A 13,811-nucleotide genomic window follows, 5' to 3' on the forward strand; every position below is an offset into this window, starting at 1 on the left:
CTTTTTATCCCCTATTAGCTGCTGGCATAGACATGGGGGGCTTATCTACAGCATTCTGTAATGCTGTAGATAAGCCACCGATGTAACCTGAAAGAGAAGAAAAACACGTTATATTATACTCACCGAAGTGGGCGGTCCGGTCCGATGGGTGTTGCGGTCCGGTCCAGCGCCTCCCTTCATGCGATGACGTCCTCTTCTCCCGTCCTGAAATGGCGCAGGCGCATTTCTCTACCCTGTTGAGGGCAGAGCAGAATTCTGGAGTGCGCAGGCGCCAGACCTCCCCCGACGCCTGCGCACTGCAGGACTCTGCTCTGCCCTCAACAGGGCAGAGCAGTGCGCCTGCGCCGGAGCCATTACAGGATGGGAGAAGAGGACGTCATCGCATGAAGAAGGGAGGCGCCGGACGGGACGGCGACACCCATCGGACCGGACCGCCCACCTCGGTGAGTATAATATAACGTGTTTTTCTTCTCTTTCAGGTTACATCGGAGGCTTATCTACAGCATTACAGAATGCTGTAGATAAGCCCCCGATGTCTATGCCAGCAGCTACAAAGCCAAAAAAGGTGACAGATTCCCTTTAAGACCATTTTCACAATTTTGACATGGTTAAATGAACTGTAAAATAAAATTATAGTACTTCTCCATATATTATCTAAAATACACACTTTTCACATTGTGAACCAGTCATGCAGGTTTGATTCAAAGCTTAGCATTTTGTAAAACTTTTCTTTATACTTTTTAATTTTTAAAAAAAAAAAAAATTCGACCTACGCTAAACCACACCTAAAAACAAAAGCTCTGTGAAGATCATGCACAAAACTTTGCTGGAGCAAATGTTCAGCATCCTGATATATTACATACCATTTTTAACTATGAAGGAGGTATCCATTTTGCCAAATCTAGGGTTCTTAAATGTTTTGCCTTTCTTTTTAGGATTTATGAACAAAATATTTCACCCCAACATCGATGAAGCGTAAGTTGCCCTTGAAATTTCTATAGTAACTTCTGAATAAAAATTATTGCTGTATATGGAGAGCTTTATTTTGTTAATTTTTTATTTGTAATATATATGTGTGTGTGTCTGGCTACATTCACGTTAAAGGAGCACTCCCAAGAAATGAATTATTGCCAATAAAATGCTTATCAAATAGCCTTCCCACAGTTTCCAGCTTTGGTCCTCTTCTCACTCACCTGACTGAAATTCCATCTTGTTGGATTACGCTAGGGTTGAGGTGTGAGATGGAAGTCATTTTTACAATGAAATCTCATGAAGCCTCATTCAGAAACTCCATAGGCTTATATTGTGAAGGCAACTACCGGTTCACACCTAAACCCTAGTGTGAGGCAGCGATTTGGAACAGCCGTCACATGAGTGAGCAGCGGAAAGCAATCGGTAAGTTATTGCACTTTCACTGCATACACAGATTTATACAGTTTAACCCGTTAACGACTGGCGATACGCCTTTTAGCGGCGGTAATTAAGGCCACTTTAACCACCGCGCCATTAATTCACGGCGCTGTGGAGAAAGTAAATAGTGCCCCCCTGTGTCGGATTTTTTCCGGGGTCTCGGCTACCCCCAGCAGAACATGAATCGGGTCGGTTTTTACCGACCCCGCTTTTGCGATCACCGTTATTAACCCTATAACGGTGAATGCAAAAAAAGCTGCGATTTTGTATTTAATTTCTCTTTCCTCTGATGTGATCGCACATCAGAAGAGAGAGAAATGGGGTTCCCGATTTCCCCCCCGTACCTGCCGGCTGACAGATCCATTTTCATCACTATGATAAACTATCATAGTGATCAAAATAAAAAAAAATAACCCCGCCCCCCGTTTATCACCCCCTTAGTTAGGCAAACATAACGAAATAAAGACATTTTTTTTTTTTCATTTTTCCGTTAGGGTTGGGGCTAGGGTTGGAATTGGGGCTAGGGTTAAGGCTAGAATTAGGGTTAGGGTTGGAATTGGGGTTGGCATTAGGGTTGGAGCAAGAATTAAGGGGTTTCCACTATTTACCAACTTTGGGGGTCTAATTTCTCCTGTTACCCTTGGGAAAATAAAAAAATTGTGGGCTTAAAAAATCACTTTTGTGGAAAACAAAAATACTTTTTTACTTTCACGGCTCTGCGTTATAAACTTCTGTGAAGCACTTGGGGGTTCAGAGTGCTCACCACACATCTAGATGAGCGCCTTGGGGGGGGGGGGGGGGGGTTAGTTTCCAAAATGGGGTCACTTGTGGGGGTTTATACTGTTTAAGCACATCAGGGGTTCTGCAAACGCAACATGATGCCCGCAGACCATTCCATCAGTCTGCATTCCAAAATGGCGCTCCGTCTCTTCCGTGCTCTCCCATGCGCCCAAACAGTGGTTCCCCCCACAAATGGGGTATCGGCGTACTCAGGACAAATTGCACAACAACTTTGGGGGTCCAATTTCTCCTGTTACCCTTTGGAAAATAAAAAAGCTGGCTAAAAAATAATTTTTGAGGATAACAAAAATACTTTTTTTATTTTCACTGCTCTGCGTTATAAACTTCTGTGAAGCACTTGGGGGTTCAAAGTGCTCACCACATATCTAGATAAGTTCCTTAAGGGGTCTAGTTTCCAAAATAGGGTCACTTGTGGGGGGTTTTCACTGTTTAGGCACACCTGGGGCTCTCCAAAAGCGACATGGCGTCCAATCTCAATTCTAGCCAATTCTTCATTGAAAAAGTCAAACGGTACTCCTTCCCTTCTGAGCTCTGCTGTACGCCCAAACAGTGGTTTATTCCCACATATGGGGTATCAGCGTACTGAGGACAAATCGCACAACAACTGTGGGGGTATGATTTCTCCTGTTACCTTTGTATAAATAAAAATTTGGGGGCGAAAAGATCATTTTTGTGTAAAAAAAAAAAATTATTTTTTATTTTCACGGCTCTACGTTATAAACTTCTGTGACGCACTTGAAGGTTCAAAGTGCTCACCACACATCCAGAAAAGTTCCTTAATGGGTCTAGTTTCCAAAATGGGGTCACTTGGGGGTTTCCACTGTTTAGGAACATCAGAGGCTCTCCGAACGCAATATGGCATCTGATCTCAATTCCAGCCAATTCTGCGTTAAAAGTCAAACGGCGCTCCCTCCCTTGTGAGCTCTGCCGTGCGCTGAAACAGTGGTTTACCCCCACATTTTGGGTATCGGTGTATTCAGGAGAAATTGCACAACAAATTTTGTGGTTCATTTTCTCTTTTAACACTGAAGTAAATTTTTTTGCAAAAAAAAAAGGTAATGTTAATTTTTTTCCTTCCACATTACGTGCTTCACAGGAACTAAAGCAAAGTGTGGGAAATGTTATTTAATAAGAAATTTGTGTGACACATCTCTCTGATTAAAGGGCATAAAAATTTTAAGTTTTAAAATTGCAAAATTTTCAAAATTTTCGCCATATTTCCGTTTTTTCATAAACACAAGACATATCGAAGAAATTTTACCAATAACATGAAGTACAATATGTCGTAAAAAAACAGTCTCAGAATCAGAGGGATCCGTTAAAGCGTTCCAGAGTTATAACCTCATAAAGTGACTGTGGTCAGAATTGTAAAAATTGGCCTGTCATTAAGCTGCAAACTGGCTCTGTCACGAAGGGGTTAAAAGAAATAAGAAATTTCTTGAGTGTTTCTTTAAAATTTCAGCTCTGAAGTCTGAGTTTAGAGCATTCCTTGCAAGCACACTGTACCATCCAGGCACTCTGTAGTAATATGATGCTAAAAAACATACAGGCCTCAATTCATCAGGACTGACTATATTCATGCCGGTCTTGATGAGGGAGCTGGGTGGAGTCTCACCTCTTCATGAATCAGGAGCATTTGACCAGTATCATGCCCCACAACACATCCTACTTCAGTTGATGACTGTACTAAGATTTCTGCCATAAGGAACACCAACAGCTCATCTTTTGTTAGATGAGCTGTGGGGTCACGTCCCCAGCCTCACTCCCATCCCAACCCAGCTCTTTTCCTTTTGTCAGACCCCGCACCCCTGTGCATACCCTTTTTGTCCCAACCCGGATCTATTGATTTGGGAGAATTGGGAGAAACTTGTGTGGACACTCTGAGCAATTTATACCAGAAGTATGGTGAAATTGCTTTGATTTGGACCCTTAGCCTTTACAATGTCAGGCATGAGGGTACAATTAACTATAGTTGTGTGGCTTTCTGCCACGTAGGGCCATGCAAGCTTCACTCGCCACAATGAATACAGGCCTCAAGATCCCCCAACACCACCAACAGATCATGCACTAAAGAAATCCTGAAAATGTAATTTGTTGGTGGGGTTGTGAACTTGAGTTGAGGAACACTGGTTAATGAGTAGCTCAGCAATTGATATTTGATCACACGTAGCATTATGCAGTTTGTTGCTTGTATTCTCTGGTATTGGTATTAGACATTACCAACTTGTTAGCATAGTCCTGCATAAATGTACTTTATTAGCAATGTCCCCTGAGCTCTTGATGACTATTTGGTGCAATTATTGTTGTCCTAATGCTTTGCCTCTCCACAGATCAGGTACAGTGTGTCTAGATGTCATCAATCAAACCTGGACAGCTCTGTACGGTGAGGTGTTTTGTTTCGCACCAAAAAAAAAAATCGACCTTTAAAGAGGTGGTCCACTACAATGTATAATGCGCCCATCGATTTTTCATGTCACATTCTTTGCCCCTCTCCTTTACTTTCATTGGCTGCAAGCGTGCGCTGGACACTGGGCTGTGATGTGCGGTGAAACGCCACTCACAGCCCAGTCAGGGGGAATGTGGGCAACTGGGTCACACCTGGGTAAATCGAGGGAAGTACGGAAGTGGATGTGAGCAGCGGCTGCAGGCATGGTCATATGATGCGGACTGAGCGAGCAGCAATAGCGCTCCTCACAGGCACATATGGCGATAGTATGTACTGTACTTTTCGGATTATAAAACGCTCCAGATTATAAGACTCTCCTCAAATTTTGAGGAGAAAAATAGGAATTTTTTTCTTTTTTTAATGGTGCTTTGTATAATCCATACGTCTTATTGCTTACCGGGGGGGGGGGGGGGGGTGGCTGCGGTGAAGTGGGGTCCCAGGATCGGTGCTGGAGGAGGCAGGATTGGGGTGATGCTGCTGGCTGGGATGAGGGGAAGTTCCGATGTGCAGTGCTCCGCTGCGGGTCTCTGGTGCTGCGGGAGGTCTCTGCCGATATTTTGTGAAAGACAAGAGCCCCCGCAGTCGTGGTTTCCTGTGCGGTGGACTCCAGGAAAATGGCCGCCGGGGGGGCGGCACATGCGTAGATAGAGATCTCTGTATCAATCTCTCAGGAGATGAGATTTCAGCGCTGAAATCTCATCTCCCGAGGTCTTGATGCCGTGATCATCTGCTCATGCGCCGCATCCCGGCGACCATTTTCCCGGAGTCCACTGCGCAGGAAACCACTAAACTGCAGGGGGCTCTGGCCTTTGACAAAATGTCACCGGTCACCCCTGCAGCAGCGCTGGGCACCCCCTCATCCCAGCCAGCAGCATGGATACCGGCATTAGAAGACGCACCCCATTTCCATCCCCCCCCACCCCAAATTTGGAGGGGAAAAAAGCGCGTATTATAATCCGTAACATACGGTATTTAGAGACTTATTTAAAAAGGTGTAAATCGATGGGCTGTAGTCTGAAATCTGGCGCCCCCCTGGTGATCAGCTGTGCTCGGTGGCGGCCACTGTCCAGAACTGCTTGATTGCAGGGCTTCTCCGTCTTCTGATAGTGGCTGCTGCAGGATACTACACAGCCACCTACTATTTATTTGAATAGGAGGCAGATGTGTAGTATCCTGCCGCAGCCACTATTAGAAGACTGAGCAGCTCCGCAATAGAGTACTTCTGGCCTCCGACACAGAACAGCTGATCGACGGAGGTGCTGGACGTCTGACCTTAACCGATCAGACATTAATGACCTATGCTAAGGATGGGTCATCAATGAAAAAAGTAGTGGACAAGGTCCATTTAAACAAATCAACTGGGGTCACGATACAATCAACAATCTGTAAATTTACACATGCACACTAAAGAAAACTAACACTTGGCAATCCAAACTAGATCGTTCAGTGCTCATAGTTGAGTTGAGCAAATTTTTCAATATTTGGTTCAGATTATGATCGCTGGCGAATATTGTTTTTGCAATATTTGCCAAACACCATCGAAGTCAATCGGAGTAGAAATGACCAAATATGTTCGGAAACAATTGTCAAACATAAAATTAAGCATGAATAGGGTACCAATATGGCACAAAGCCAAATCCGAATATGACATCTATCGTTTCCGGACAACTTCGCTCATCTCTACTCATAGGCTTCTACTGTTCTTGGCAATGCGAGTCCTGTTTACTCAGGATGATGGACCGCTGAGACTAATGATCTTTTACTCTGCGCAAAAGATCATTTTACCAAATAAGCGTTTTGCTCGTTCTTCAGGTGATTGACAGCCTGTTTACACAACAAGATAAAAACGTTTGTTTCACAATTAACACCACACATTCACAATGCTCTTGGCAGCGTAAAAGTTTGTTTTTTTTATTCGGTTATAGAGTACGACTTTTTGAGAGGTTGCTGAATGAGTTCTAGGTAGTTTGATAAATGTGATGGTGTTACTTAAAAAGGTAATTTGGGGTAGGGAGAGCTCTGTAAAATCTGATTTGTAAAGGAATGAACTTTTTTGTTGTAAAATGGATGGTGATCCCTACTGCAAATGAGCCAAAAAGCAATGGCTTACACTGGAGTAGTGATATAATGGAATGGGATTCTTTATGACCACTACTCATGCCAGTTAAATATACTGACTATTCTCAGATTTTAATGTCTTATGTTTGCAATATTCTCAAATTCTTTTAATTGGTTTTATTAAGAGCAACCTAATTTTGCTTTTTTCTTGATTTTAATGTTTGATGGGGTAGGTTGAGAAGTGTTAAAAAGAAACACAAAAAAAATAATTTAGGCAACAGATATGGCTCCACCATCGCCTTACTGTCCGATGCAGCAATAATTAAAACCTTTTTACTTTTTTAAGTTGTCTATCCCATCATACCTGTCTGTACAGATTCCTGCATGTAGTGGATGAATCGCACCAACAATTGGGCTACCATAATATATACATTGAAAAGGTCCAAAGCCAGCCAGTTCTTGTAGCTGCATTTTTATATGGCTAATGAGCATCTTTCACTTCTGGCTTTGTTTCTGGTGTTTATATGGCTTTTCCTTATATAGGTGGTCTTACACCTGTTGTAGGTCTTGTCATCCGCTTTAGATAATTCTTGAAAGGCTCTTTCTCCCTGTTCACTGTGTTGAAGTAGACTTATTATACTGACCCAATTGTAAACCATTGAGTAGAAACTAAATACAGAGGTGAAATAAATATTGAACACATCACCAATTTTCTTAGTAAATATATTTGTAAAGTTGCTTTTGACGTGAAACTCTTGCCAGAAGTCTGTACAGCCCATCCAACTGATGGCCTTTAAAATGGTGCCATACGAGAAACCTTTCACGATGGGTAAAACCAGTGAACTGTCTCAAGACCTTTGCAACCTTATTGTTGCAAAACTTACTGATGGCATTTTTTGAAGAATTTCTAAACTACTGAAGGTTCCAGTGAGCACTGTTGGGACCATAATCCTGAGTGGAAAGAGCATCATTTAAATACAAATGGGCCACAGCCAGGTGCTCCTTGAAAGATTTCAGACTTCATACAAGAGTGAAAAGAATTTTCAGAAGAGTTGTTCAATAATAAAGGACCACCTCGGGAAAGCTACAGAAAGACGTGGAATCAGCAGGTACAACTTTTCAAAGAAAACTAAAAGTAATGCACTCCACCTCCATGGCCTGTATGCACGCTCATCATGCAAGAATCCATTGCTGAACAAAAACCATGTTATAGCACGTTTTAAAGTTTGTTCAACATTTAATCAAGCCTGTGAAATATTGGGAGAATATAGTCTGATACAGCAAAGCACAGAAAGAGGAAAAAATCCTCCAATAATGATACACAGCAAAGGAACAACAAGGTTTACCCGTACAGGCCTCCAGACAATGCACTGTCAGGGTGCAGTGGACCCATATAATTAGGATAGCAACACAGGTGCAAAAATACCAACAAAATAACCTGCTCACATCCTACCAATATATGGAGGGGGCGGTTATCTGGTGTATAGATGCACATGAAACTTGTGTTTGAAACCAAATGGGCCCAGCTGCACCCTGAAAAAAAGTGCAAAGAAAACACATTTAAAAAAATGTGGAGTATTAGCTGATATTTTGGCCAAAATACGTGAGCCCGTAACCTGCGTCAAAGATCTCCACGTTTACGGGTACCTAACACTAATATATACTAATACAGCAAAGCACAGAAAGAGGAAAAAATCCTCCAATAATGATACACAGCATTATCATTATTGGAGGATTTTTTCCTCTTTCTGTGCTTTGCTGTATTAGTATATATTAGTGTTAGGTACCCGTAAACGTGGAGATCTTTGACGCAGGTTACGGGCTCACGTATTTTGGCCAAAATATCAGTTAATACTCCACATTTTTTTAAATGTGTTTTCTTTGCACTTTTTTTTCAGGGTGCAGCTGGGCCCATTTGGTTTCAAACACAAGTTTCATGTGCATCTATATACCAGATAACCGCCCCCTCCATATATTGGTAGGATGTGAGCAGGTTATTTTGTTGGTATTTTTGCACCTGTGTTGCTATCCTGAGAATATAGTCTGGTCAGATGAGATCAAAATTGAAATGTTTGGCTGCCTTAATACACACTGTGTATTGAGGCCAAAAGGCACTGCACATTACCTCAAACACCATACCAACAGTGAAGGTTGGAGGTGGCAAGGAACATCATGGTGCGGGGCTGTTTTTTCAGCATAAGGAACTGGCATCCTTCATATAATTAAAGGAAGCATGAATAGACAGATGTGCCTAGACATTCTTGATAAAAATCTGTAGCCATCTACCAGGATGATGAAACGAGGGTGGATGTTTCAGCAAAACAAATGGTCCCAAACACATAGCTAAGGAAACTCTGAATTGGTTTCAGAGAAACAGGAAATTAAAGCTTCTGGAATGGCCCAGCAAATCACCTGACCTGAATCCAATAGAAAGCACTAAAGTTCAAGACTTTGCAGATGGAGCCCACTGGACCATCAGTATTTGAAAGGTTTGTGTTGAATGGGCCAAAATCACACATGAGCAATGAATGTGACTAATTTCTCCATGCAGGAGGCATGTTGACACCATTATCACCAACCAAGACTTTTGTACAAAGTGCTAAATACATTTCAGTAAGGCTGGTTTCACACTTGCGTTTTTTTGCGCTTGTTTTTTGCGCAAACAAAGCATGCTTTTTTTTTCTGCTATACTTTTACATGGGTGCGCATACACATGCGTTTGTACGCGTTTGTATGCGCATGCGTTTCTTTGTAATGTGCGCTCGGGCACACAAAATGCATCCTGTTGCATTTTTTGTGCGTCCGACTTGTCCCAAAAAAACGCATGCAATGCTTTTTTTTTTTTTTTTTTTTTTTTTTTTTTTTTTTTTTTTTTCTTTCACCCAAACACCCATTATAGTCTATGGGTGCGCATGGTAATGCGCACGTCAGCGCATAAAAACGCATGCGGTTTTAAAAAAAAAAAAAAAAAAAAATGCTCAAAAACGCACACAAACGCATGATGCGTTTTTGCGCACGGTGCGCAGCGCAAAAAAACGCAAGTGTGAAAGTAGCCTAAGCGTGTTCAATACTTCTCCCTGTTATTTCTCATAATTACACACAACTTTAATTTATGGACCTCTGTTTTTCCTTTGCCTTTGTGGATTGGATGGGTCCTTACCGACATCTGTTGAGAATTTCATGTTAATAGCATCATTAGAACTAAATTTACTTAGTAAATTAGTGACGTATTGTACGTATTTATTGTAAAATGGCATTGAATGAACCCCTACCCCAAACAAAGTACAAGGTCAGAAGAAAGTGTGATGCTAAAGCACTGAAGTCTCATGCAATCCATGTAATATAGTGTAACTATACACCACTATATATTTATAATGTAATATTCCTCCAACAGTTGAATCCCTTCTGACCTGTGCCTAAACACGGTGTGCCACTCAGTGATTCAGACAAAGCAGTTTTGACACTTTTGAGAGACAGATCTTTGAACTCTGGAAAATTATAATCAGGATGTCTAAATTTTTTTTTTTTTTTTTTATCTAAATATTGCAGATCTTACCAATATATTTGAATCCTTTTTGCCCCAGCTGCTGGCCTACCCCAATCCAATAGATCCACTTAATGGAGATGCTGCAGCAATGTATCTGCATCGGCCAGAGGAGTACAAACAGAAAATTAAAGGTAAATGTGCAATTCTAAGAAATGGAAGGCTAGTGTATCTTTTGTAAAATGTGTATTAACCTTAACTCAAAAAATGCACAGTTTCAACAGCAATTGGCACAGCAGTTGGCAAAACATTCACAACCCCATTCCTTTAAAAAAAAAAAAATCTCATGATGCAAAAAGGTAAACATTGGCGCAGTTACCACCTGCACCAGGTCAGTCAGGCAAGTTAATGATGTAGTTTTCCATTAGGTGAGACTACATGGCCCCTAGTTACAATAACTTTACCACTAGGCGGCATCATAACTCAGTGCAGCACCATGGAGCATTAGTAACTATAGGAGCCTTGATATGGCTTATGAATTGATTTTGGTATCTGGCCTGGAAGATCTCCAAAACGCAACCTGCCACGGAGCAGCCACAACTGGTTTTTACTGACTGACTCAGATGAAAATAGCCTGACACAACATGAACTCGTGCAGAGCTGTAGTAAGTCTGTATTAATGAGTACTTACTCGTATGCTGCATTAACAAATGTATGAACAAAACAAATCATAGGCGTGCATCTATACACTGCATATGCTAGCCTTTTTTAGCCAGAAAAAGCCTTTATCACCTACAAACGGGATACTTGATGAATTATGGTACTTTTAACCTAGTCAGGGACAGAAGTTCCTCATGCTGCCAATTGATGTGGGTCCCAGTGGTGGGATACCCACTGAACAGCACATGATCAGCTATTTTGTCCATTAAAGTAAATTGCTGCTCATTCTCCCCAGTCCCACAATCTCACTGCCTTGGGGTAATCCTTGATTGTGATCTCTCCTTCAAACCACATATTCAAGCCCTTTCCACTTCCTGCCGATTTCAACTCAAAAACATCTCCTGGATCTGTACATTCCTCAACCTAGAATCTACAAAAACTAGTTCATGCCCTCATCATCTCATGCCTTGACTACTGCAACCTCCTGCTCTGTTGCCTCCCCTCTAACACTCTCTTGCGCCCCTCCAATCTATCCTAAACTTTGCTGACAGACTAATGCACCTATCTCCCCGCTATTCCCCGGCATTTCCTCTGTCAATACCTTCACTAGCTCTCTCCATTACCCATAGACTCCAGTTCAAAACCCTAACCATAGCATACAAAGCCATCCACAACCTGTCTCCTCCATACATCTATGACCTCGTCTTCTGGTACCTACCAGCACACAACCTCTGATCCTCCTTCTCTACTCTCCTCTTATATCCTCTTCCCTCAATCGCATGCAAGCTTTCTCCCATGCATCACCCCTCCTCTGGATCTCTCTACCCCAACATATCAGACTCTCGCCTACCATGGAAACCTACAAAAAGAACCTGAAGACCTGTGTCTTCCGACAAGCCTACAACCTGCAGTAACCACCGATCCACCAAAACGCTGCACGACCAGCTCTACCCTCACCTACTGTATCCTGACCCATCCTTCGTAGATTGAGCCCTTGCGGGCAGTGTCCTCTCTCCTCCTGTACCTGTTGTGACTTGTATTGATTTAAGATTATTGTACTTGTTTTTTATGTATACCCTTTTTCACATGTAAAGCGCCAGCGCCATGGAACAAGTGGAATAAGAATAGATCACTGAATGGCCCCTTTAAGGTTCTTAACATGTTTCTAATGGGGAAACTTCATGTGCTATTATAAAGCACTCTTTATTCCTCCCAAATGGGACTGATTTAAAAATGTTATGTATTACACTGCACATATAGCGCACTATTTGTACGAGGTCCATGTAGCCTTTAACTGTTAATGTAGGTTGAAAATAAGTTTAAAGTGAATATTAGAAAACTTGAGAAAGGAAACCAACGTTTTGAGGACAGTTACTTTAATAACTTCCTGTTTTTAAGCGACATCGTACGTTCTTTTTTTTAATGTACTGCCCATGAAAGCATGCGCCATAGTTAATGCTCTGTGTTTCTTCTTTTAATGTCTAGAGTACATCCAGAAATATGCAACAGAGGAGGCGCTTAAAGAACAAGAAGAGCGCACAGGCGACAGCTCATCTGAAAGCTCAATGTCTGACTTCTCGGAAGATGAAGCCCAGGACATGGAGTTGTAGTAGATACAATCTGCTTTTCGGAAGCGAAAAACAAATACAAAGACTTATTTCCTAACCCTGAGAAGCAGACTATAATATTCATATTTAAACAAAGCAATTTTTTTTATTACTAAACAAGGTTTTTATGAATAATAGCATTGATATATCATCACCCTTTAGGTCTTGATTTTCCTGATCATTTTGCAACCCAATGTGCATAGCGTGTGCCCCTTTCCCCACATTCCATTTTGGTAGCTGTGTGCATGAGTTCAGCAGTCCAACGTTGTATGCTACTTGAACTAAGGAAAAAAGACCACAAATATAGCAAACAAATAACAATTCTGACTGCTGTGATACGTAGTTTTCAAGTAGTTTTGTCCTTTTTATCAACGCCCTGCCAAGTGGATCATGCCTCGGACTCTGCTGGAATAGTACATTCTCTAAAACCATATGGTGTACATTGAGGCAAATTGTGCACAAAGAAAAAACTTGGGAATACAAACTTCCATGGAATGTGTGCTTTTGGGGGGCACCGGTTGGTGTTGCCCTTGTCCTTCCCCATATTTTTTTTTTTTTTTTTTGAATTCAGATTTAGTTTCAAAGAAAGCAAAACAACTTAAATTGGCCCCCTTTGAATGGGTTTCATACATGCCTGTCAGTTTTTAATTATTTTTTTTTTCTTTTTTAAAGTTTATTTACCACCCTTCTTTTAAAGCCAAGAGGGCTGAGAATATGACAATGTTTAATTTGTTAATATGGTGACTTGCTCCATCTTGAAGGATTTGATTCATTTGGAGATGGGTTTGGGGGGGTGTAAAACCAGTGGTGAAGTGACCCATTGCTATTGTTTCCCTTTTAGAGAAAAAGGGTGGTGAATTGTATGACTTAATTTACTTTCAAATATAGAGACAACTTCAAATATGTGTCATATTCACGGTTTTTCAGCCCGCGTTTGTACTGGTGTGACCACAGCATCGTTACACTGCCAACCATTCGAAATCGACTCATTAGTAATTCCTCTGCAGTTTAGTATACTTTTAAGGTTTACTGTTCAGTTAAGCCCACAATAAAGACATATATGCCAAGGTTTCTAAATACATGACATTTTTTTTTTCTAATTACTGTAAAATTTCTCCTTTGCAATTTTGTATTTTCTTCCCCTCCTCATACTATGCAGACTGGCAACATTAAAGCTGTCTGATCTTTTTGCTCTCATTGGGAAAAATTAACTAAATTGGGCCTGTTGTGAGAAATGGAAGCGTCACAGCACTCTTGGACCCTTATGTACAGTATTGTGGTTGAATCCTTCCCTTAAAGTAGAAAGCTCTGAAGGAATGTTGCCATTGTTGTCCCACATGCACTG

The 13,811-nt window shown here is 41.5% G+C and overlaps 1 protein-coding gene across 2 annotated transcripts in view; it reads left to right on the plus strand.

Moving 5' to 3' along the window:
- Positions 1-13,543, plus strand: part of UBE2H (ubiquitin conjugating enzyme E2 H) — a 72,795-nt gene extending 59,252 nt beyond the window's left edge. For both annotated transcript variants that reach the window (XM_073579187.1, XM_073579188.1), the window contains 4 exons: positions 936-975; positions 4,542-4,594; positions 10,265-10,393; positions 12,345-13,543. In XM_073579187.1, coding sequence (XP_073435288.1) covers positions 936-975; positions 4,542-4,594; positions 10,265-10,393; positions 12,345-12,469 — 347 coding nt within the window. In that variant the 3' untranslated portion in view covers positions 12,470-13,543. The remainder of the gene's footprint in view (positions 1-935; positions 976-4,541; positions 4,595-10,264; positions 10,394-12,344) is intronic.
- Positions 13,544-13,811: the final 268 nt, after the last annotated feature.

Source organism: Dendrobates tinctorius, unplaced genomic scaffold, assembly GCF_039654945.1.
Source record: "Dendrobates tinctorius isolate UK_male_01 unplaced genomic scaffold, ASM3965494v1 ptg000062l, whole genome shotgun sequence".
In the NCBI taxonomy this organism is placed as follows: Eukaryota; Metazoa; Chordata; class Amphibia; order Anura; family Dendrobatidae; genus Dendrobates; species Dendrobates tinctorius.